The sequence below is a fragment of the Protopterus annectens genome, chromosome 3.part1 (genome assembly GCF_019279795.1).
Source record: "Protopterus annectens isolate FY-2018-M chromosome 3.part1, PAN1.0, whole genome shotgun sequence".
In the NCBI taxonomy this organism is placed as follows: Eukaryota; Metazoa; Chordata; order Ceratodontiformes; family Protopteridae; genus Protopterus; species Protopterus annectens.
The window spans coordinates 1,899,186,495-1,899,211,484 of NC_056732.1; the positions used below are offsets into that span (position 1 = coordinate 1,899,186,495).

General features: G+C 40.0%; 1 protein-coding gene across 2 annotated transcripts in view; it reads right to left on the bottom strand.

Annotated features, from left to right (window-relative positions):
- The window catches only part of LOC122798814, a 198,110-nt gene extending 184,400 nt beyond the window's left edge, over nt 1–13,710 (bottom strand). The window contains exons 1-2 of one of the 2 annotated variants that reach the window (XM_044067938.1): nt 13,241–13,710; nt 12,973–13,144 (exon numbers count right to left, since the gene is read on the bottom strand). In XM_044067938.1, the coding sequence (XP_043923873.1) occupies nt 12,973–13,144; nt 13,241–13,583 (515 nt within the window). In that variant the 5' untranslated portion in view covers nt 13,584–13,710. The remainder of the gene's footprint in view (nt 1–12,972; nt 13,145–13,240) is intronic. The other variant, XM_044067937.1, reaches the window with a different exon arrangement.
- Between the last annotated feature and the right edge of the window lie 11,280 nt (nt 13,711–24,990).

Genomic DNA, 24,990 nt, shown 5'->3' on the forward strand with positions numbered 1-24,990 from the left:
CTTCAAGGGCTGTGGGTTCAGGCATTGCCATCAGGAGGCATGCCTGCATGCACCTGTGTGATTTTGCAGAATCTTTCAAGTCATCTTTCATCAATGCTCCTTTTGAAGGTTCTTCTTTGTTTGGCTCCACAGTAAAATCACACTCTCCAGGTGTGAGAAGGATGGAAAGACCCTATCTGCAGTGGCGGTACATTTTTCAACCCCTCAACAGACCTTTATCAGGAACCAATGGGGAGGTCAGAAGATGTGGTTCAGGAAGTCTCAGCGTCCTTTCCAGTACACATGTGGAGGCAGTTCCCCCAGGTGCAGAGAGGGGACCGATAATGGCAGAAGACACTCCCATGGCAGAGGATGGCTGCAAAACAAAGGATCTAGAGATACCTTTTCTGACAGACTCTTTCAGCACTCCTGAATGGAGGCCCGATTGTCTAACTCTGGAGGCAGTCGGGGGTCACTTATCTCTGCACCAGGAAGACAGGCTAAACTTAACAAAGGATTATTGGGTTCAGAGAATCATTTACAAAAGTTATAGTATTCCCTTTTCCCTTCCACACCTGTTACCCCGGAAAATCCCTGATGTTCCACCCAAACAGAGAGAGGCAGTAGTACTGGATATACAAAAGCTGCTAGAAAAAAAGAGTCATCCAAGAGGTCCCTCCAGTCCAAATAGAATCTGGAACTTACTCAAGATTCTTTTTAGTGCCAAAGAAAACAAGGGACTGGAGACTGATTTTAAATCTCAGTGTGTTGAACAAATCGGTTTGAAACACCAAGTTCTGGATGGTCATGGTTCAGTCAATTCTCCCTTTTCTGAGCAAGGATGACTGGATGTGCATGATAGAAGGTCTATCACATAAAAATGAGCAGATGATCCAGAATGTACATACGCTTCCAGCTGTGAGCCAGTCATTACCAGTTCAGAGCACTGCCCTTTGGTCACACCACAGCCCCCAGGGTGTTCACCAAGTATATGGCAGTAGTAGCAGCTCACCTAAGACTGCAGGAATTCTGGGTATTTCCATATTTGGATGACTGTTTCATTACCCCCAGTTTGGGTTTGTGAAGGACCAATCTTGTCTCCTGAACCTGACTGACTTCTTCAAATCAGTCTCCAGAGCTGTGGATGAGGGTAAGGCAGTCCACACAGCCTATCTGGACCTCGCCAAGGCCTTCAACACCATCCCCCACTCTGGAATCATAGATAAATTTACTAATCTGGGCTTAAATCCCTACGTCACTCGATGGGTTGTCAACTGGCTTACTGACAGAACCCAGACTGTAAAAGTAGCCGACTCCAAATCCAACTCCAGGCAAGTGACAAGTGGAGTACCTCAGGGTTCAGTCTTGGGACCACTCTTGTTTGGCATCTACTTCTCTGAAGTACAGGCCAACACTAAGGGACTCTGGCTAACAAAGTTCGCAGATGACTGCAAACTGGGAGCCATTATTGAATCCCCAAATGATGTGGATATTCTACAAAAGGGCCTTACAGAAACAGATGCCTGGTGCCAGAGCCAAGGGCTCAAGCTTAATATCAAGAAATGTATAGTTATCCCCTTTGGAAGAAACATATACCCACGAATTACCACATAGGTGGCAGTACACTAAACATCGAAAGAGTGATGAGAGACTTAGGGACACAGGTGGACAGTGGTCTCACTTTCGATAACCACATCACCACAACAGTCAGGAAATCCTTCTATGTGGCACACCTCATCACTAAGGGCTTTTCATCCAGAAAAAAGGAGGTCATTGTCCCACTGTACTCATCCCTCATTAGTCCCATTACAGAGTATAATGCCTCATTCGGTATGTACCTCACAAGACATCTGCAACAGTTGGAAAGGCCAAAGAAATACCTCACTAAAAGAATCACAGGCCTAAAGCAGATGCCATATGCTGACCATCTAAAAAAACTCCAGCTATACTCTGTGGCATATCATCTACTCAGAGGCGATCTCTGCTTAACATACAAGACCATGTCAAACCCTGAGCTATTGGACATGCTCCACTTAAAGAAATCCCAATCCCTCAGAGCCACATGCTCCAGGGATCTAAGCCTTGTCATCACAATGAACAAAACATGCTGGAGGGATAGGTTCCTGACCCAGAGACTCCCCATACTCTGGAATAGACTGTCCATACATGTCAAGCAGAGCACCTCCTTGGCCCTCTTCAAAAGGAACCTTGGTGATTGGATGGGAGATAGGAAATTCACCCCAGGGATCATGTCAGTCACCCTGCTAGACAGGGGTCCAGGGAAGTAAATATTGTTGGAAGAAATATCCAGGGAATTGTTATGGCTAGGCTTGCATAGGCCCTAGGACCAATAGCCTAGTACCAACTTATGAACCTATGAGCTGCTCTGACCAGGCTTCAACTGGTACAAGTATGAAACCGTGTGTTGCAAACTTGTTCAAATCTTGGAATAATCATCATTTACAACAAGTCTCAATTATAACTGATTCAGACATTGGAATTCTTAGGACATATGTTCAACACAGTATCTATGGTAGCATCTCTTCTCCTTTTGAGAGTACAGACAATACGAAATCAGGTTAAGTAAATAATTTGCAGTACCAGAATTTCAGCCTGGTCGACACTGCAAGCCCTGGCATCAATGTCAGCAGCAATAATCTTAGTTCCTTTAGCAAGATATGACATAAGAAATCTGCAATGAATGCTAGAAACACAACGGTCAATTCTCTCAATCTATGTCACAAAGATAAGAATAACTCAGATATGCAAACACTATCTTTTGTAGTAGATGCAGTCACAACAACTGCTGCAATGTCATCCTTTCATTCTCCCTCAGCCCAAGGCAATAGTGACCATGGCTGCTTCCCAGATTGGGGGGGGCATTTTCTAGGGAAGATAGTCCAAGGAGTTTGGTCCCCCAAAGGCGCAAACTTGCATAACAATGTTCTAGAAATGAGAATGGTGCTTTTGGCATGGCAAGCATTCCAAGACTCTCTCCCTCTCAGAACAATTGCGATCCAAACCGACAACATGTCAGTTGTTTGGAACATCAACAAACAAGGATGAACCAAGTATTTCCCTCTGTGCCAAGAAGCCCTAAAGGTGTGGCAATGGGTGATTTACTCTAGCTGCTTTCTAACTGCAATGCATATTCTGGGGAAGTCCAACATGATAGCAAACAAACTGAGTAGGTCCATTTTACTACCTCACGAGTCATCTCTCAACAACAATGTGACGGACATGATTTTCCATCGATGGGCCAAGCTTGCTGTGATCTCTTTGTATTTCCCCTAAACAACAAGTGCAGCAGCTTCTTTGCCCTAGTCCCCCCATATGGGGAGTCATCGAGCATTTAGGGATGCTCTTCTCTATGACTGGCTCCCGGTCTTCTGTACACTTACCCCCAACTCCTTTAATTCCCAAATTCCTTCAGAAAGCAGCCAGGTCATCCTCATTGCGCCTTACTGGCCTCGACAAATTTCATTCCCCTTCCTTTGGCCTTGTCTTCAGTACCCACCTTGGATTCTGGATCCAGTTCCAGACCTTCTGTCTCACCCAACAGGCATGATTCACTTAGACATCTCAAACCTCAAACTAACTGCATGGTTTCTCCAATTCCATTAATAGCCAGGCAATCTATGCTCTCTTTACTTGTTCATTCCATCCTGTTATCTTCCCATAAACTCTCTGTGAGAAGACTCTACAAAAGTAAATAGAGAAGATTTGTTTATTGGGTGGAGCAGAATCAAGTAGAACCATTTTCAGCCCCGATACATTCTGTTCTTGAATTTTTAGCAAGTTAATTTAATAAGGGTGCTAGTTCATCAACTATTAAACTCCTAATTGCAGCCATTTCAAATTTCCATGTCACATTTTAGAATTCTTCCCTGGCTTCCTCCAAAATATGCACAGCATTTTTGAAAGGTACTCTTCTACTTAGACCTCCTTACAAAGACCCTATACCACCATGGGATTAATACTTAGTAATGCAAGCCTTAACACACTCTCCCTTTGAGCCTGCAGCTAAATGTGACTGTCTTTTTAGCGGTAATTACATCTGCTAGAAGAATTTCAGAACTTCAGTCATTATCCCCTTATTCAGAATCCAGCATTAACCAAACCATTAGCTTGCCAGTATTCTTCCCAAACTTTACAAATAAACTAAAACAATGAGTAACAAGGTCACACAGAAAAAAACAATCAGTAAAAACTAAAAGAAAAACCCAGCCAAGCTAGATTTTCCACTGTGTGATTCCTTCAAACCTCTTGTATTAGAGGTAACATGGGATATATGAAAATGGCCCCTTAAGGGCAACAGGTATTTCAGCTATATGGCAGTTTTGAATGCCCATGACTGTTTTCCTTTTTAAGTCTGTTATGGACAAATTCAGGCCAATAAAGCCAAATCCCACTAGCTGTGGACATGCATGTTTCAGCCTTCTTATGGCATCATCAGCACAGCATAAGTGAACTATTTAGCTAACATTTGGAAACACAGGGTTTTCATACCCAGCTGATGTCCATAACCATTAGGGTGCCTGCGAAATATCCCAACTAACAAACTAAAACAATGAGTAACAAGGTCACTGACTTTTTCCATAACAGACTTAAAAAGGAAAAAAAGTCATGGGCATTCAGAACTGCCATATAGCTGCTCAGTATTTATGGCTCTAATAAGTGATCCATCAGCAAACTCACATGCTCCACTTGGGTTACTACTGCTTCCAACAAAGTTATGCAATGGCATTTTGAAATGACTAAAATGTCTACTAGCATGCTTTGCGAACAGTTTTAAAATGTTTACTAACATGTTGTATGAATATTTGTAATTATTTAAGATACTACTTTATATCACTGGCACAGAGAGAGAAAAATCTTGAATATGGCCCAGGTGACCTAAGTTCTCTTAATGGCTTGAGTGCTTGACAGTGCAGGCAAGGAAATATGTACATGTCCATCCTGCAGAAGGGAGGGGTGGAGGTGGCCACATACAGATTAGATCCCTTGGAAGAAGAAATGATATGCACACATGGCCTGTGGGAATGGCCATTATATTTATCAAGCCACCAGTGATAGTGAAAGCCTTTGGTACTATGTGTGTGGCACTGTTTGCCCACAAAAGGTCTTCTGAGCTTCCATGGTGACAAAGAATGGCTGTCCCTCTACTCATGGGATACGGTTTGGCTATTAATAATGCCCTCAGTTCACAAGATGTTAGTAAGGATGACACACACTCACCGATGTCCATGTGTATAATGGCCTCTCCAAATGGTTCTTACGCTAGCAGTTCTGGAGATGAATCCTCACTGTTAGGGAACAAATGGACTTTATAACATATGGAGGTGTTATCAGGCAGAAGGGGAAAAAAGAAATAGAAAAAGAAAATTACTTTAATGTGCTAACTTAAACAGGTGAATGACCTGACATAAAAGAAAAAATTAGTTTCATCCCTGTTTACCATACAAACTAACTCCAGCACATGTATGTAATGTAAGAGCGAATGTAATGTAGTGCACTGAGAACTTATTTTGTAGCCTTTCTTTTTAAACATCTACTAAAAATGGGCCCCAGTATATGTCTTGGTAATCAAAAGAAATATAAACTTGTGCATGCACACGTGCACACACACACACACACACACACACACACACACACACACACACACATCTTGGTATCCTGTGGTATAGGAACTTCATGACTCCCATGGGGCTGTGAACTTGGCGATATGTGTGCTTCTGTGGCCTGATAATGTGTGCCCTTTTCTCTTTAAATGAAAGAAAGGAGATGAAAGGAAAAAATGTATGGAACATGTGAGTGAACTGTAAACTTTAACTTTCTGCACTTTTTCATGGAGAACCCAGTTATTTTTATAAAACTGAATCACAAAATGTTTTGTAGACAGGAAATAAAAAGATCATAAATTGCAGTTACAAGACCCTTCGAAAAAGCAGCCTTGAATATTCAAATGAGGCATTTTTCTATTGTACGTGGGGATCTAAATGCAGAAAAAAATACTTTACTATTTATTTAATCTTTTTATATAGTGTGGGAGAAAATAATGAACTGAGAGGAATATATCTGGAAATTAAATCAATGTAAAATCTAATCTTTGGGGGGGAGGGCTTTGTGGCCATTTTTATGAAGGCTTGACATTTGAATTCTGCTTTGCATCATTTTACTAATTTTACTAAATGGAATGGTTTGGTCCAGTTTTTTTTTTTCAGTAAGAGAAAGATTCCTTATTTTGCAGTAAATCACATTCTTCTTTAGATATTATTTCTGTCTTGTACAACTCAATGTTATTTTCATATTCCATGTGTATTACCTTGACCTCTGCATGTTCAAAGCTGTCTTGACTTCTTCATTGTTTAAAGTAAAGTTGTATTTATTCATTCTCCTTGAAGGTCTTGTTATCCTTCTGGCCAGTATTTATTATTTCTTTATGCATTTTCTTTTATTATTTGAGTAGAGGATATTATTTAGTGGATGTCTATTGGGTGATAAAATCACAGTTGACTGAAACACACATGGCTGCAAAATAACTGACCAATAGCACTTTGAAATTTCACTTGACCAAATTCCCATTTGATTGAATACTCATTTCATTGAATCATAAATCATAGAAAAATTTTAAATAACATAATGCATCACAAAACTGTTTTTGCAGGCGACAAGTCCCTCTCCATCCCCACGCCATCCTTAATTATATATAATAATTTCACAGTTGCACAACCAAGGAGAATAGAAAAAGCACCATGCATAGTGAATTGGTGTTGGCTCACAAACAGAAACATCTATACATTTGGGGGGTACAACATGCTAATCCACACACAGTCTTCTAGACTCACTTCCTTAGCAAATCATATCCTCAGACATTACACTGTAACATATTGCATATATACTTCTATACTTTTCTTTCATTTATGATTCAGCAAAATAGCTGCATAATCCCTTTGTACTCTTGGGGCCAGAGTGCACTTGATGAACTAGTCTTTGAATCATATTTGCATACACTTTTCTTATTTTACTTTAACCTGTTGGGTACCAGTGGTGTGAACTGAGAAGCCATCCCCCGGGTGGCCAGCACACATATTTGGGTCAGTGAAGCAGATCCAAAGACTGCAGCCTCTGACCCGCACACACCCAGATGGTACACTGTTTGGCAGTGGTGAGATTTAAACCCCCTCACATGCTAGGCTGGTTATAATATATGGGTGAGAAATAGTGCCATCCATGATATTGCCCACCATACTTGGGGGTTAGAGTAATGATCCATTTTTCTCTTCCCAAGTTCACTGATTGATATCAGTTAAATACAATTTTTAGAATGTGCCATTCATCTGTACAAGATAAACAAACAGAGAAATACACTCATGCTGTAATTCTTTGTTTTTATTTCTATCACCTGCCTTAATGCCTAGCAGTATTTTCTTTCACAATAAGCAATGCTGACCAAATCATTATAGCTTTGTTTCACATTTAAGGAGATTTCCCCTATTTTTCTCCTTCCCACAAACCAAAAATAAAAACACTTCCTCACACGATAGCCTCCCAATGCCAACTCAAACGTCAGTTACAACATTAAAATAAAATATAGTTTGGCAAAGTTATTCTGCTATCATCCTGCTGTTTTTTTTTTTCTAAGCCACTGTGAATACACAAAGATGCAGTATGCATTTTCCAGACCTCTTACTGCTTGAAGTCCATCTGATGACAAATATATCCAAGGCTGGAAGCTGTCTACGACCCTAGTTACATATAACCAGGTCAGCTTTGCAGAAAAGGATAGGGAATTTATTGGTGGTGAAAGAATTCAAAGTGACACATTACATTATTATAACGCCATGTTGGAAATGAGAAAAGAAGATACTGAAGATGACTTTGCTTGTGATTCCAGCATCTTGGGGATGGGAAGGATAAAAGTTGATTAATTTCATACTACAGAAACATATAATAACCTGAAAAATGCATGCTATACATCAAGAAACACCAGATTTATAACACAGATGGCATAACAGAATCAGTCTCATTGCTGATTGCCGTTCTAATGATTGCCGTTTTACATTATAAAAATAATGACCAAGAACAGCTTCCCTTTTGAAACAAACCTGCATATGAATTACTCCTCCATCCTACCACCAGATTTAAAACAACTCCTTGAAAATCTGTTGTCCAGCTATATAATGCAACAGATTCTAACTTCTAAACATTGCTACCTCGATATTCATTCCTGTTCTACCCCTCAACCCCAGCAGGGCCGGTGTTAGCATTTTGGGGGCCCCCAGCAGATGTCAAGCTGGGGGCCCCCCAAGGCACTTCCAGTCTATGTATCACCCTGTCACCCTTCCTAAGCAACCTTTTAGTTCATGCTGCAAACTTTTAGGAGTAGTATGCACAGACTGATCCTTTGCTACAATATTCTTAAATTACAAGACTTGTGTAGTACACTGTGTTGGCCCAACTCACAAAAGGACATTTACAGTTATTGGCATTTAGTTGCAGCAATGATATATTGTAGCAACTCTATGTACAGGTCTAAACTTAGGTGAAATGGCACCCTAGGCCTACTGTTTCAGATCCCACAACTATACACACAGCAGCCTCCAGTCTTCCCCTGGCCCCCTCCCCATCTTGGGCTCCCCATACCATGCACATTACTTTTTTTTCTTCCTTTTCTCACATTTTGCCTACTTTTCAGCTTTTTCAAGAAGCTATAACTTTCTATATGCTCTGAAGCGCATTTTAAAATGTTTTTCTTTTTACATACCTTTTCATCCAATAAAGTCTTGAACAGAAATTATGATTAAGTAAAGAAATTGTGTTGCTGTTCAGCTTTAGTTTTCATTGCATCTTTTCAACACACATTTCCTGAGCAAGACAGTACAGTAATAACCATTTAGGAAATAAGAAAAAAATTTCAGTTTTATTTTTTTTTTCATTCGAGGAAGACATAAGCTGTGCTGAAGGCTTAATATTCAAAGATGACAAAACAGTAGCTCACAATAAACTAACAACCCTTTGTTGTCTGGATACACAGGCCCTATCTGGAAATTGCCTGCCTCCCAGTCCCCCCAGAACGACAGTTTTTGCATCCCTCTGGTGTTAGACTGGGATGAAGGCAGAGGTTCAAATTACCACAGTCATGTATTTCAAGGGACTGCTGATATAAATATAGATAGCATGCCTCCTCACTCCTCAATCCAAACTGTCAAAGGCAGCTACCTGTATATGTGTCCTAAGTGTGACTGTCAGGAAAGTGAAATAATAATGATTACAGTAACAAATTCTACTTTGTTGCTCCTACACAAGTTGTAGTAACCTTCTTTGTACACCTCTGAAGTATGTAAGAAAGGTAAAAGAATCATTGACCACACTGTCCTTAGCCCAAATGCAAGCTTTAATGACCTCATGTGCACACCTCTAAGATATGACTGTGAGGAATAACACCACAGCCCCCCCCCCATATAACCTACAGCACCTTTCTGTACACAGTCATCTGAGCGGGGCTGGTATTAGGATGGGTGCAGCTGAGAGCAGAGACCATTATCAACATTATGCTAACAGAGTCATATCACAGCCCTGTTCAGGTTAAAGAACATAATCAGAAAATAAATATATATTTCCCCCCCATTTTTCCTCAAACAACAGCATTTGTGGAGCCCTCACACAGTCAAGGATGATTAAGGGAGCCCTTTGAATCCATTTATACAGTCTGGGGAGTAGGGGTCCCCAGTGTCTTAGAAGATCTAAGTGTCTGAATGTTCTAGGATATATGTTATGCCTTACTTTTGAAATATAATTTCTTGTTAGTTACATTTTTTACTGACACAGAAGAATAATGTATATATCCTGGCATTATTGTGTGTGTGCACAGATAAAACTCACTGACATTTTTACCTACACACACACACACACACACACACACACACACACACACACACACACACACACACACTCACACACATACAAGCATAAGCCACAGCAATATTAGTTTTGTACTTATTTCAGCAATACATTGTACAACAGTGGTACCAGCACACCAGATTAGTGACTGCTGTTAGGTAGTCATCAGACAGAAGCAGGGATAGGCCATTTTTATTTACTTTAGTGAGGAATAATGTAAACCTCTCACTGTCCCTAATTTCGCAGACCTTCCCTGATTTTGCACATAATTTTGTTCTGTTCTTTGTAACACATTTGATTTGCTTGTAAATCATTCAGGATTACAAACAGTCAGTAAATCCAGACATTAGAGTTTTATACTGAATGTCGATACAAAAGGTATTATTCTATTAACTTTTTCATTGAATCAGAGTAACATTTAAAATGTGCTCCTGATTTTGCAGCTACAGGTATTGCATGCACCTAAAGCTGGATATGTTGTTAGTTTTAGTGTACAGAATGTCCACCAGCAGGGTTTAACGAAGCCATGGACACTATGTTAGTGATAAAATATTTCATGGAATTGTGAAGGGTCTTGATTGATAAAACATTGTTACTATAACCAAAGACATTTTTGAATTTTAAAGGAGATATAAATAAGCATTATTACCCACCTGGTTTATTAAGTGTACAAGATTGATGTACTAGCTTTTGTTGGTTTAACAGACATGTTATAAAATATCAAGGTAAGATAACTTGCTGTGGTTGGGAGCCCCCAGGAACAGGGGGCCCCCAGTGACCGCAGGGTTTGCTGGTGCCTAAAGCCAGCTATGACCCCAGAAGTGGATGCAGCCAATATTCTGCTGCTTTCTGCCTGAAGTGTCATAACAAAAGCCGTTTCCTAGATTTACTGCAATCTGTATTGCTGGAATACTAAATTTAGTTGCGTTTGTTAAAAAGTACACCAATAACTTACATTATGACGATGTTATGAATTTATGACTGTGAAAAGAACGAATATAATCAAAAAGAAAAAAAAAAAGAATTCTGAGCAGTTAGAAATGACGGCTGCTTATAAGAAGTGGGAGCCCTGATATAACACTTTGAATAATAAACTATAATTCATCCACAATAACAAAGAATTCAAAAACTCATTGTTACAGTTTTCAAGCACATGTGTGTGTGTGTGTGTGTGTGTGTGTGTGTGTGTGTGTGTGTGTGTGTGTGTGTATGAGGGATAAAATGCACTAGAAACTAAAATTTATCTGTTCATTTCACAGGACAGTCTAGATTTTGCCAGTTGCTTAATGGAACTGTACGGAACATATTTCCATCTTCCCTGTAAATATTACAGAAAAATTATACTTCATGTGAAACACATTATCTTCACTAACATTTATTTTTTAATTAACTGAAAGCATTTTTTTCCATTAATTAGAGGTTTATTTCCTTAAACAATCTCATCTGTCAGTGAGAAAGGACTCTACTTTGGGTATCAGAAAAGGTAAGAGCAATCTTACACCAAACCAGAAAATAAGAGCTGTTAAATGTAAATGCAGGAGCCAAAGCCAAAACTTGCTAACATAGTTGTAGTTCGATCCCCTCTACTTTATACCCAGAGTTCCTACACCAAAAATCCCAACACTTTTGTTAGCAAGGACAGTTGTTTAAAAATATTCTGGTCATCTGATACCTCACAATCTCTTAGTACAAGAAATCTGAACAAAGCCTAAAATAATGGGGGACGGGCAAAGACACAAAAATAGGGATACATTTTAAATATTGTTCATTTAAACTTTAAAAAGTTGGAAGAATAACAAGGTTTGCGGTAGTATGCATGTTGTAATGGACATGAACTCTGACGCAAATTTATGACATTATTTAGTTACTGAAATCCTCACTGATTTGCCACAAAACCACAAATTTTATGAGGAATAGACCGTAAATATGAGGGAAAATCTTGACATTCTACGAAAATATGGACAGTTGAAAGGTATGGAGTAGAACCAAAACTGGCCAGAATTTAAACACTGTACTACTGCATTGAGAGTGGAGATTACACTCCGATGAAGGGGGGAAAGATGAACTTGTTATAGCCTCCCAAGTGTGAGACTGAGTCATAACATCACTTACGGGAGCACCCCAAGTGTTGTTGTGATCAGGTGAGGGCACCACGCCACCAGCGCAGTTATGACTTGGTTGGAGCAACCCCCCCCGCCCCCAAGCGCCATGGTTTCGCAAAGACCGGTGGCAGATGATATAACGGATTTATTTCTGCTTTGTTCAGAAAATGCATGCTTATGCAACACTTTTTTTTACTCTATTAAATTTTTAAGGGAACAACTACGTCGGTATTTAAAAACTATCCCTACTTTTGATCCTTTGTCCCCACTTCTGGTCGTACTTGTCCAGCATTCTGAAGCAGATATTGACAGGTATTCTGATCATAGTTCTTTCTCAACCTTCCATCTCCAAAATGAGGAACACTAAACCTCATAATGTGGGACAAATGGGCAAAATGTGGAACACATACTAAGAGGTTGCTAACAACTACAACTAGGAAGGTCATAGGATGGTTAAAATATGCAGGTTTTACTTATAAAATGATATTTTTAATGAATTCATATGACTCTTTTCTATTTACCATGGATATCCGTTAAAAAATTCCTAACACTGAATGTGTGACAGACCCTTTTAATGTGGAACTTCGAGGAACATGAACTTTTTAAGAGCCCAAATGAGGTACGTTCCTCGTAATGAGGTACACTTGAGAGGTATGAGATGTCTGTAACAGCGGCCGCACGAAGTGCTTTTCCAGTTACAAAATTGGTAAAACACTTGGCGCATCTACACTTCTGTCTACTGGTTGTACATGACGAAGATAGACACATTGCAAACAATTATGATCGAGTCTCTGATCATAACCTTTTGTGTTCTCAGCATGGATGCGCTCCCAAGACAAATACATAAAGAGGCCTCTTCTAAAATTCTCCTGCACTGTTTGGACTTTTTTTCATCTCTCCAGTCTCCAAAATTAGGTAAATGCACCCCGTCCCCTCCCCAGACTGTGCACCCCAGCCCCTCTCCATTCTTAGTGACTTCACACTGTACCTTATTACAAGCACTGGCACGATAATAGTGTCATCACTTGGGCTTTCGTTAAAATACCAGTGTGACCACCGCTCTGACCACGACCACGGACTGACATAGGATTCCGCCCACTGGAAAGAAGCAGTAAAGTCACCTTGGAAGTTGACGCTGCTATTCACTCGTCGTTTGCCCTCTGTGAATTAGAAGACACGGAAATCAAAAAGTGCGCACCACTACCTATACCAAGTACAGTTGAAACCTGAATTGAACTTTTGAAGTATGTTCTTACCCATTTGGTTGCGAAATTCCGTTTGTTCTGAATACTTGAACTCATTACACCCGCGATTATCCACAATTTCCAAACAGGTGTTGTCCAGTGGATAAAGGCGCAGAGCCATCGTCTTACCACCACCATCTGACTCCTCGGGGCTTGTTTCATCAGCGATATTTCTGTATTCCGTGTTGTTAAGCACGCAGAAGAAGTTATTAATTAGGGTCGATTTACCGTGTCCTAACATCCCGAAAAGACGAATGCTAATTTTTGTTGGCGTGAACCTCAGGTTCAAGTCCCCGCTTCTCCTTCGGAGGTTATAACTTTTGATCCTGCTACGTAAATTGTCCACGTTATTCATGTTGTTCCTAAATTCTTCTGCCCCTAAAGTGTAGCCTGAGTATTCAAAGTTTTAGCATTATGACCATTTTATTCAGGGACATTGAAAATTATATCGTATTATAACCCGCCCCAGGAATAATCCCAAAGGGGCGGCACAGGCAGATGACACGCCCACTGTGTAGCCTCGGAAGACAAAAAAAAAAAAAAAAAAAAAAAGAGGTACAGAGAGAGAGAGAGGATGAAAGGAAAAAAGGAAAAGAAAAACATCTGCTATAACTTTTGTGTGCACAAGAATGATTAATTCCGCTTTAGTAATACAGTGTGTGTGCGTGTGTGTGTGTGTGTGTGTGTGTGTGTGTGTGTGTGTTTTGCGGGGGGATGAAATACAATGGACTATATCTTGTCAGTTGTCAAAGTCTGTCGATTTTACTTCCTGTTTTTACCACCTCCCAACCTGTTTTGGTTTTCTGAAAAGTCGCTGAGGTTACAGCAGTCAGTAATACCAGCATATCTGCTGACCCACCCGATTTTAAGCAGAATACCGAGATTTTTGGTCCGCTCCTCATAAAAAATTGTAGTTTTCTGGCAAATCACTGAGGACTGTAGTCACTATATAATGACAGATATTTCTGTTTCAGACTTCATATCATTCAGAAAATGCATGGCATACATCTCAACTGTACAGATTTTCGCCTCATATTTTTGGGCTGTTCCTCACAAATATATATATTTTTTACAAATCAGTGGGATAATCTAAGGATTAAAGTCACTAAATAAAGACATGCATTTGAGTTTCAGACTTCATATCTTTCAGAAAATGCATGCTAATACAAATCCTGTTATTCTAGCAACTTTCTACGTTTATAACAGCAATATTTAAAATGTTTTCCTGTTATTGGGCCTTTGTCATCCAATTTTGTCTGGCTTTGTCCAGATTTCTTGTACTAAGAGGTTGAGAGGTATGATGTTAACACGAAACATGCTATTCTAAAAACTTTCAAAGTTTATAAAAGCAATATGTAAAATATGTCCTTATTTTTTGGCTGTTGCCGCCCCCCATTTTTGGCTTTGTCTAGATTTTTTTTTTGCATTAAGGGGTTGAGAAATGTTATGTGGGGCACTAGAGTTTCATGCTTATGATGTTGATTAAATGCATATTGATGCAAAACCTGTTGTTCTATTAATGTTTTAAGTGAATTAGAACAGTATTTAAAAATGTCCCTGATTTGAGAACTTGGCAACATTATTATTTTTGGTTTTGTCAAAAATTATTGAACAAAGAAGTTGAGAGGTATGAAACCGCAATTAACAGTGCCCAGACCTGGTTTCCCTTTTTTACATGATAGTGTTATATGACATTGCATGGTATCATTGCATCACCCTTACTTTCTTTGCACAAGACATAGGGGCACATCCAAAAACAATGGTGGTGGTCTCCAAAACCAGACACAGTTTATAGCTGTCACTTCAGTTCACTTGAAAATTTGAACAGACCAGCAGCAACATGGATTTTCTAAACAATAAGAAGTACAAAACTGAAATGTCTGGCATCACTCATCGACTGCAATCCTAAGTGATTTACCCACAAAAATAAAACATTTTCAACAGAAGGAGAAAAATAGAAAAAAAAAACTACTATGAAGCAAAATCAGCAAAGTTCTGCAAAATCAGAGATCATTGAAAGGTGTGTGCCAGTGTACGATGGAATGATGGATGAAGACCAGATATGAAATTTTACAGATTCAAAACTACAAACACAAATTTTAGAGGTAAAATTTTATAGACAAAATTTTACAGCCAACTTGCAAAAGTCCTGACAAATACTTACAATGAATAATGCTATCCAAAAGAAGTTACTTACAAAATGTATACAAATGAAGCAGCAGTTCTAAATTCATAGGTTCATAGGTAGGTACTAGGCTATCTGCCTGAGTGCATTTATAAGCCTAGCCAGAGTGTCAGCTTTCGTTGCTCCATTGATTAACTGAGCCTCTGTCAAGAAGAGCCAATGAAGTGATCCCAGGGGTGTATTTTCTGTAACCCATCCACTCGTCAAGGTTTCTCTTGAAGAGTGTTAGTGAGGGGCTCTGTCTAATGTAGTTAAGAATTTTGTTCCAAAACATGGGGAGTCTCTGTGACAGGAATCTATTCCTCCAGCATGTTCTATTTATTGTTGTGGTGAGGTTTAGCTCACTAGAGCGAGTGGCTCGCAGTGACTTGGGCTTCTTTAGGTGGAGCGTGTCCATCAATTCTGAGTTGGACATGGCTTTGTGAGTCAGGCAGAGATCACCTCTGAGTAAGCAATATGCCACTGAGTACAGCTGGAGTTTTTCCAGTTAGTATGCATAGGACATATGTTTGAGGCTAGTAATCCTCTTGGTGAGGTACCTTTGTGGTCTTTCCAGCTGTTGGAAGTGTCTTGTGAGGTACATCCCAAACGGGGCCTTGTACTCTATGATGGGTCTGATGAGTGACGAGTAGAGGAGCACTATAACTTCTTTATTTCTAGATGCGAACCCTTTAGTAATTAGATGGGCTACTTAGAAGGATTTCCTAACTACTTTGGCAATATGATTGTCAAAGGAGAGATTACTATCTATCTGGGTCCCCAGATCTCTTATTACCTCTTCTGTATTAAGGGGGCTGCCACCTATGTGGTAATTCATGGGGGTTTTGTTTTTCCCAAACGGGATGACTATGCATTTTTTGGCATTTAGCTTGAGACCATGACTTTGAAACCAGGTGCCTGTCTCAGTAAGGCCCTTTTGGAGAATGTCCGTGTCAGTGGGAGAGTCAGTTATGGCTCCCAGTTTGCAGTCATCGGCGAACTTGGTTAGCCATAGTCCTCCTGTGTTTGCCTGTACTTCTGAGAAGTATATGCCGAACAGTAGGGGTCCCAGGACTGAGCCTTGTGGGACACCACTTGTGACTGGTTTAGAGTCGAACCTGGAGCCCGCTATTCTTACCGTGTGAGTTTGGTCTACAAGCCAGTTGGCAACCCATCTCATGACGTAGGGTTTATGTTCAGGGTGGTGAGTATTTCTATAATTCCCAAGTGGGGAATGGTGTCAAAAGCCTTGGCGAGGTCAAGGTAGGCTGTGTGAACTACCTTCCCCTCATCTACGGACTTGGTGACTGTCTCAAAGAAGTCAACCAGGTATAGTAGGCATGATCTGCCCTTAAAGACGAACTGGGTCGGGTCAAGTGTTTGGAGGTTCCCAATGTCTTTGTTAATGAGTTCTATGATGATGCGCTCCATAACCTTGCAGACCAGGCTAGTCAGGCTTATGGGGTGATAGTTACCAGGGTCAGTTGTGGCCCCTCCTTTGTGGAGCGGAATAACCGTTGCTGTGCACCATTCTATGGGCACGTAGGCTATGGAGAGGCTGAAGTTGAACAGCGTGTTTAGGTGGGGGGGTTAGTTCATTCTTTAGTTCATGCCAGACACAGCCTGGGACACCATCTGGCCCCATTGACGCTGTGCTTTTGGCTTTTGAAAGGGCTGTTTTCACCTGTGCATCTGTGATTTCCGGGACACTACACTTTTCCGGTATTGTGGACCCTTTTGGGGGTGAGAGGGAGGTGAAGTTTGCACTGAATCTATCTGCCAGGATGTTGGCAATATCAGTGTGTTAAGTATATTTTGTGCTATTTTGCACTAGCTCAGAGCATATCTGCAAGTTGCCACTTAGATTCTTGACATAGCTAAAGAAGGCTGTGTGGTTATCTTTCGAATCCTTGGCTATTTTTCTTTCGAAGTTAGCCTTGGAGGATTTTATGATGGACCTTAGTTTCTTACTGATACTGAACAGGGATGTCTTTCCTTCTTGGGATTTGCTTTTTTCTGAACTAGTTTCCTTCTTCTATTGTATAGCCTGTTTATGGCAGCGGTCCACCAGACTGGTTTCCTTCTCTTAGGGGAGTGAGTCTTGGTTTTGCTAGGGATGGCACGATCCATGCATCCTTGTAGGTGCTCATAGAGTGCATTTGTAAAGGTTCCTGCATCTTGGTCACTGTTATCCTTTAGCGTGGGGGCTGTGAAACTTACCACCTCTGTCTTAAGTAAGGTGAAGTTTTCTATAGAAAAGTTTTTCATTGTGGTTTCCTTGGTTGGAGGTGGTGATGTGGTGTGGACATCCATAGTGATTAGTTTATGGTCTGATCTAACCATTGACGGATTGACCTTCGGTGTGGAACATCTGTCGCCCATGTTGGTGATAACCAGGTCCAATATGTTTTCACCTCTGGTAGGGGAGTTTACCAGCTGATCCAGGGCATTTGAGTTGATAAATTCCAGGAAGCGCTGGACCTGGGAGTTTGTACTTGAGTAGTTTTCCCAGTTAATGGTAGGGCAATTGAAATTGCCCAATATCAGGGTGTTCGGTAGGACCTTCATGTTTTCCAGTGTCTCTAGAAAGGTGGAGTGGTGGTCCTGGGTCATGGAGGGTGATCTGTAGCAGGCCACAATTTGCATTGCAGATATGCCTGATGTTAGCTGCTCATGGATGATCTCGGAGGTATCATGCTGCGCCACTAACCTGGAGGTGTAGGTATCCTTGATGAATATGGATACACCCCCTCCTTTTGTGTTTCGGTCCATGTTCTGTGGCCGAAATGTGTGGTATGAGTTGTAGCCCAGTATTGCTGGGGTGCTCTGTGGAGCCTTGAACCAGGTTTCAGTTACTGCACAGATGTCGACGTTCTCTATACTGAGGAGTGCTTTGAGCATGTGCATTTTGAGATTTAAACTCCTGGCGTTGAGTAGCATAACCCTTATTTTTTTATTTGTGCTGTTTACGGAGGTTGATTTGACTTTTGAGCCTTGCCTAAAAAAGGCACTATGGGGGCAGCAAGAGTCTTGGCCAGTATTCGAAAGCCTAGGAGTGACAGGTGCAAGCCATCTCTTGTGAAGCAACGAAGCCTGTCGAGCATGACGTCGCAGGCTGACAGACACTAGATCCCCTTTGAATGACACCAGAAGCTTAGCCAATTGTTGATGGATATTCATTGCATTTCAAGATGGTACCATGAGTTGCAGCTTGTTATATTTTTATCCACTGTCCTGAAAGCAATCGCACCCTAATTCCATTTGCAGGTATTCTTTTAGGGAAGTCTTAAAAGCTAGCAATTGTTGATTTCTGATTTTCTATGGTAAATATTATTCTAGATTGCAGGTCCTAGTCTAAGAAAGGCTTTTATGCCAATAACAGATTTGAAGGAAGGTCTATCTGGGATTAGGTTGTTTTCCCACGTGGTTCTAAGTGAGTAGCTTTGTTCTCTGATGGAGAACTTACATCTCAGAGGGGGGCAATAACCATGTTGTAAAATTTGAAAAGAGAGTTTCTAGGAGCTAGGAGGCCAATGCATATACTAGAAGATACTGGAAGCAAGTGTAGACCCGTTAGGACATCAGAGTAGTGTTATTGAGCATCTGCTAATTGGAGGAATACTGACACAGTTCAAGAAGTGAATTTTCTAACTATTCTGCTGGTATCTCAAGTGTACAAACTTCTGACAACTTGAGCTCTTAATATGAACATGTATATATATATATATATATATATATATATATATATATATATATAATTTTTTTTTTCAACTTTGATTTTTAGAGCGGCACCCAATCAGGGAGCTGCACAAGGCATCAGAAAAGTTAGCTAGAGTTCTGTGTTTAAAGTAATGACACAAACATGGATATGTTCCAGAATCAAGAGACCCTCAACATCTTTCAATTTGTTGTTGAGACTAGGCATTGTGAAAAGCCACCTAAATGTGACCCAAATTGGAGTTTAATGCATACCTCCCAACTGTTCATAATTTCATAGAATGTCCAGATTTTTAACTCATATTTCTGTTATGTTCCCATAAAATATCTGGGTCTCTGACAAATCAACAAGGACTCTATTCATTAAATACTGACAAATGTTTGAGATTCACATTTCATGTCTTTCAGAAAATTCACGCTACTGTAAAACCTGTTTTTCCAGCACTTTTGAAATTTATTAGAGGAATATTTAAAATATGTCCCAGAGTTTGGGCCTTTGTCACCCCATTATTCTTGTTTTTGTCCAGAGTTCTAGCGCTAATAGTTTGAGAGGTATGGTTTGATGAATGTGCCACACTGGAATATCTATTAACTTGGCTCTGCCTAAAAATCACTAAGGTGATCAAAGGTTTTGACCAATATGTGGAAGCCTTTGAATGAGAGGTAGAAGACATCCCTGGTGAAGCAAGAAGGACTATCAGTTATCTCATCCCCTGCCAATATAGCCACACATGGATTCACCCTAAAATGACATCAACTCTTCAGCCAGTTGTTGAAGACAATTATATTTTCTTTGAACCTAGGCATAATTCGTAGTAAAGGAAGGATATATCTGAGGATCAGAGTCTTAACTGCATTTGCCACAAGGGTGGAATGTTTTAGCATGTCTCTCTCTCTGCATGTCCTTAGTGTTTTACATTCTAGATCATTACTCCTACATGGGACACCACTATGTCTTAGTCATATTCACCCTGATGAAGGGTTTTAAGGGTCATTGTAACACCAGAGATCTTAGCACCTGAAAGGCAACTGAATGTAACCTTATCCTTGGCCAGCCTTGTGAGTGGAAAATCTGTGTAACTAACAACTGAGTCTCCAATCACTAAGACATTTTGTTACAGTACAATACTGAGAACAGTTTGACACTTGGTTACTTAATGTACATGTGCATGGAGGAAGGAGTTGGAGAATTTCTACTGAGACATATTCTTACTAGTACTTTAGTAGAGATTTTAATGGTGTCGGCTATGATGTTTTAATGTGACTTTGTTGAGAATGTGGTGGAGATGAGGGTGTGGGTGGAGACAGTGGAGAAGACACTGGAGATGAGGAAAGAGTTCAAATGCGCACTTCTAGACGTGGACATAGCATATGACAACGATCCAAGAAAACTGATTTTGGCAATTTTGCAATGGTTCAAATTCCAAGAAACATTAGCATAATTAGTGCAGATAGAACAACAAGCAGGCTCTGAACAGAAATATCAGCAAATGAGAGGGGATTAGAATCCAAAACTGAAGGTACATATGGGTAAAATGAGTATGGAAAAGACAGGGGTCATGACAGCCAATGGAATAAATCATAAGAAGGTGAACATTTATGTAGAAGAGAAAAAAATGAAACAGGGTTAACAATTTTAAGTATCTGGGAGGGGTGGCTAAGGAGAGGAGAGTTCTGAATGAGGAGGTCAAAGCTAGAGTCAGAGGTGCTGCAGCCAGTAGGGACAAAGTGTCTGGGGTAATGAGCTTCTAAGTAAGGTGTATAAACAATGGGGCAGCCAGTGCTTCTGTATTAGAGCAGCCAAACAAGCTTGAGGTGATGGAGATGATGTTCCTGTGATGGATAACACGATGCAACTGTGGGACAGATGAAGAAATGAGGCTATCGGATATGAAGCCAAAGTAATCCCAGTTACAGACAAGGTCAAGAACAGGTTATTATTGCATACACAAAAAGCAGGAGAAGATTTGTTAAAGTAGATATGGGAGGGACAAAAAGAAGGCAAGAGGAAATGTTGATGTGTACCTAAGGGATGGATAAACTGTGTGAGAGAAGACCTGTGAGAGTCAGGAATGACTCTCAAAGATAAGAGAGTGACTCTTATTTCTAAGAGGTGGCTACAGTTGACATAACAACTTACATGGGTCTGTGGCACAGAGGGATTAACTCCTGACTTGACCCAGGTGACTGGGGCTTGATTAGCAGCTCTGGCAATAGAGGCGTCAGGCTGAAAGGGAGGGGAATGAATGGACATGTCCTTTTTGGCTCTCCCAAAAGAAGGGATGGGTTGCAGGAATTTCAACAAGAGACACAGAGCTACAGGTAAAAACCTTAACTACCCCAATGTCTTTCTAAATGTTGGCTGCTCTTAGATGTGCCCCAGTGATAGGACTAAGTAGGCTGACTAGTTGGAAGGGGGCAATAACTAGCAGGTAATTGGGGCAAAAAGAGCAAAGAAAAAAAAACAGTTGCAGTTGATGTGATACCACAGAACCATATAAAAATAGGAAAAGGAGATTGATAATGGTGATCATAATATCTCTGTGCATATAGGAATACAGATAAAACCCAGTCCATTTCACTGCAATATCCCAACCTTTTGCAAGGAAACAAGATATTAATTCAATAGATCAGATCTAATACACAAACAATTGTTTTGCCAGTTTGTTCCCTTCAGTGCTTAAGTAAAAACATTTTGATATCACTAATCTTAAACAGACAATCTCATGTGACTCATTTGAAAACAGCATTTCGTACAGCTAATAAAAAAAAAACACATTCATTTTATTGAAATACACAGTGTAGCGATAAGGTTAACTCATTTTATTAAGAACTGCAAATATTTTATTGATATGCCAAAAAAAAAACCTTTGGAGGTGCAAAAATATAAATATATACAAATAGCAGTCTTGCATGTGTATATGCAATTAGAAGAAAAAAAGTAATCATTGCACCATCTAGTGGTAGTATTGAATAATAAATGAAAATTGCAAACAAAAATCACATGGTGTCATGGAATACAGATATATAATGATGAGGAGTTAATGTGGATTAGATTAATTAATGTATCTGTATTTTCCAGTGTCCTGTGACGTCATGTTATGTTACTGATACATAGGCAAGTTATAATTGACTATTTACTATTACAGTAGGAATCAGGAAATGCACGAGTATTTGACCAGAGGTTCTGTGTGCCTTGCCAATAACCACCCTTAAGGAGGGCAGGGCGTGCAAGTCTCAGAGTGTATTTTAGGGTATCCATTCAATTGTCTAAGCAGTGCTTGAAGGCAGACAGAGAACTGCACTACCTGACATGCAAGGAGAGCCTCTATTCCAGAGTAGGGGGTTGGGGGCAAATAGCAATGAACCTATCCCACCATTTAGATATATTTATTCCCTGATGTATATCACTTGTACTAACACATTGAGAAAAAGAAGATATTGGTTAATAGGATCCTTGAGTACACAGAAATCTAGGCATAGGTCACTCCACAAGAGTCTATCTGACACTGAGTACTGAGACAGGGACTCTGGCATTTCCTGGTCAGTTATGATTTCTGAGGCCCAAGATTCTTTTGTTAGGAGCCTTTGTGGTATTTTGATTTTTTTTACATATCCAGTGAGATTCATGCCAAAGGGTGCATTATAGTGCATAGTGAGTCTAACCAGGGCAGAGTTTAGGAGAACAACAACTCCCTTGGTTTGGAAGAGATGCCCTTCCTTACTAGTTGCGATGTATACAGAAGGAATTCCTGACTACAGTCCCTACATAGTGATCAATGGAAAGGGAGCCATCTCTCTAGGTGCACAGATCTCTGAAGACAGACTCATTGGAGGGTTGGGGGTAATTGATGCTGTAGGTGGTAGAAATTTGTTGTTTTCTGAAAGAGATGATACTACATTTCTTAGCATTTAGTCTGAGCCCTTTCACAGTGCATTGTATGTTAATGTATGATAATTTTGCTTTAAGGGCATGTTTATCAGTTGTTGATTTGACAACTACTATGCCTAACTTGCAATGATCAGTGAATTTAGTCAACCAGTTATCCTTGTTGTCAGTGGTGAGATCACAAAAATAAATGCAAACGTGTGGGAAGCCAATACAGACCCCTGGGGATCTCCACTATTCACCTTTTCCTTGGTATAGGAGGCATCACAGACCCTGACAACATGTGTTCTGTCCTTGAGCCAGTTTGAAATCCATCTTACCACATAGGGATTTCCATTTAAGACTTTTAGCTTGTTTACAACCCCATCATGTGCCATCAAATGCTTTTTCTAGAACAAGGTAGGCAGCATGAACAGAGTGACCATTGTCCACAGCCACCATGACCGTTTAAAAGAAATTCACAAGACTGAGGAGGCATAACCTGCTCTTAACAAATCCAAATTGCTCTGGGTCAAGCCTGATTAAATTCCTAATTTCCTGGCTTATGAGATCAGTTATGATTAGCTCCATGGTTTGCAGACAAAACTAGTAAGGCTAATGCGTCTATAACTGTTTGGGTCAGAGGTGAGGCCACCTTTATGGACATCATCACAGCTGTGCACCACTGATTGGGAGCACAGCCTGTGGCAAGGCTTAGGTTGAACAACTTAAGGAGGGGATCAGCAAGGATATGCTTAATAGTATTTATAAGACAATTCAGAATGTTGTTGGGATTCATTGAAGAAGTATTTTTTTAGTTTTAGAGAACACATCAAAGAGATGGTCCATGTTAGCAGTCAGATAATTGACTCTGGTATTTTTAGGATGGGGATGATAGTTTCAGGGGAGAATTTTGTAGCAAATGTTTTAGCCAATATGTTGGTGATATTGTTAGGATTTGAGTAAGAGGCACCATTATAGACAAGTTCTGAGCAGTGATGTGAATTATTCCTTTTTCTTACATAGCTGATGTGTAACTTGTGATTATCTTTAGCCTCAGAAGCAAACCTACATTCATGGTACTTGGTTACTAAATAATTATGTACTTGGTTGCTATATAATTATTTTTAAATAATTTCACCTCATTATTTGGCATATCAAGAATATGTTTGTGTTTTTAAATAAAATTACTTAACATTATGATTTCACATTTATCCCAATATTTATAAACAAGTTGCAAATTTATAAAGAAAGAAAGAAATGGCTATCAGTTGCACAGGTTCTAAGCCACATACTAACACAGGGCTGTCATCACACCCACTTTTATTAGTTATGGCCCATATGTATGGGTACAAGTTGCAGGTAACCACAGTACACATCAGTAATTAACCCATAATCTGTTCCAAGGCAAGGGCTCACTTGTCCTTTGTATCTTGTGGCAGGAGCTACATTCAGGAGTCATGTGACTGAAGGTCACTGGAGGAGAGTTCAGTTTTGAGCTTTTTTTTATTGGCTAATTCACTTAAATCAATTTACTCTCATTTGCTACAAAAGTGGGTTTTTGCTTGTTTTATCAAAGCTCCACAGAGTTTGGTGTCCAGCTACTTCTCTGCTGTACCTAACCAAACAATCAAATGCATCTGTTGATTTCTACAAAGCCTAAGGTTCCATTTTCATCACATTTTGTACTTCTGAATTGTTTTCTACCTGAATCACTGCTTATTTTAACTGTTTTCGCTGATTTGTTCTTCTTTGTCTGTTATATTATTGACTAGATTGAGACCTGCTGAATCTAGATCTGTTTGTATAATTGAGCACCAAACCAGGCTGTCTTCTGTTGGAGAGGGTTCCCTTTGTACCTTGTAGCAGGAGCTACGTTCAGGACTCATCTGATTGAAGGTCACTGGAGCAGGACTCAGTTTTGAGCTTTTTTTATTATTTTGTATTATTATTATTATTTTTATTATTATTTTTGTTTTTTTTGGCTAGGTCGCTTAAATCATTTTGCTCTCA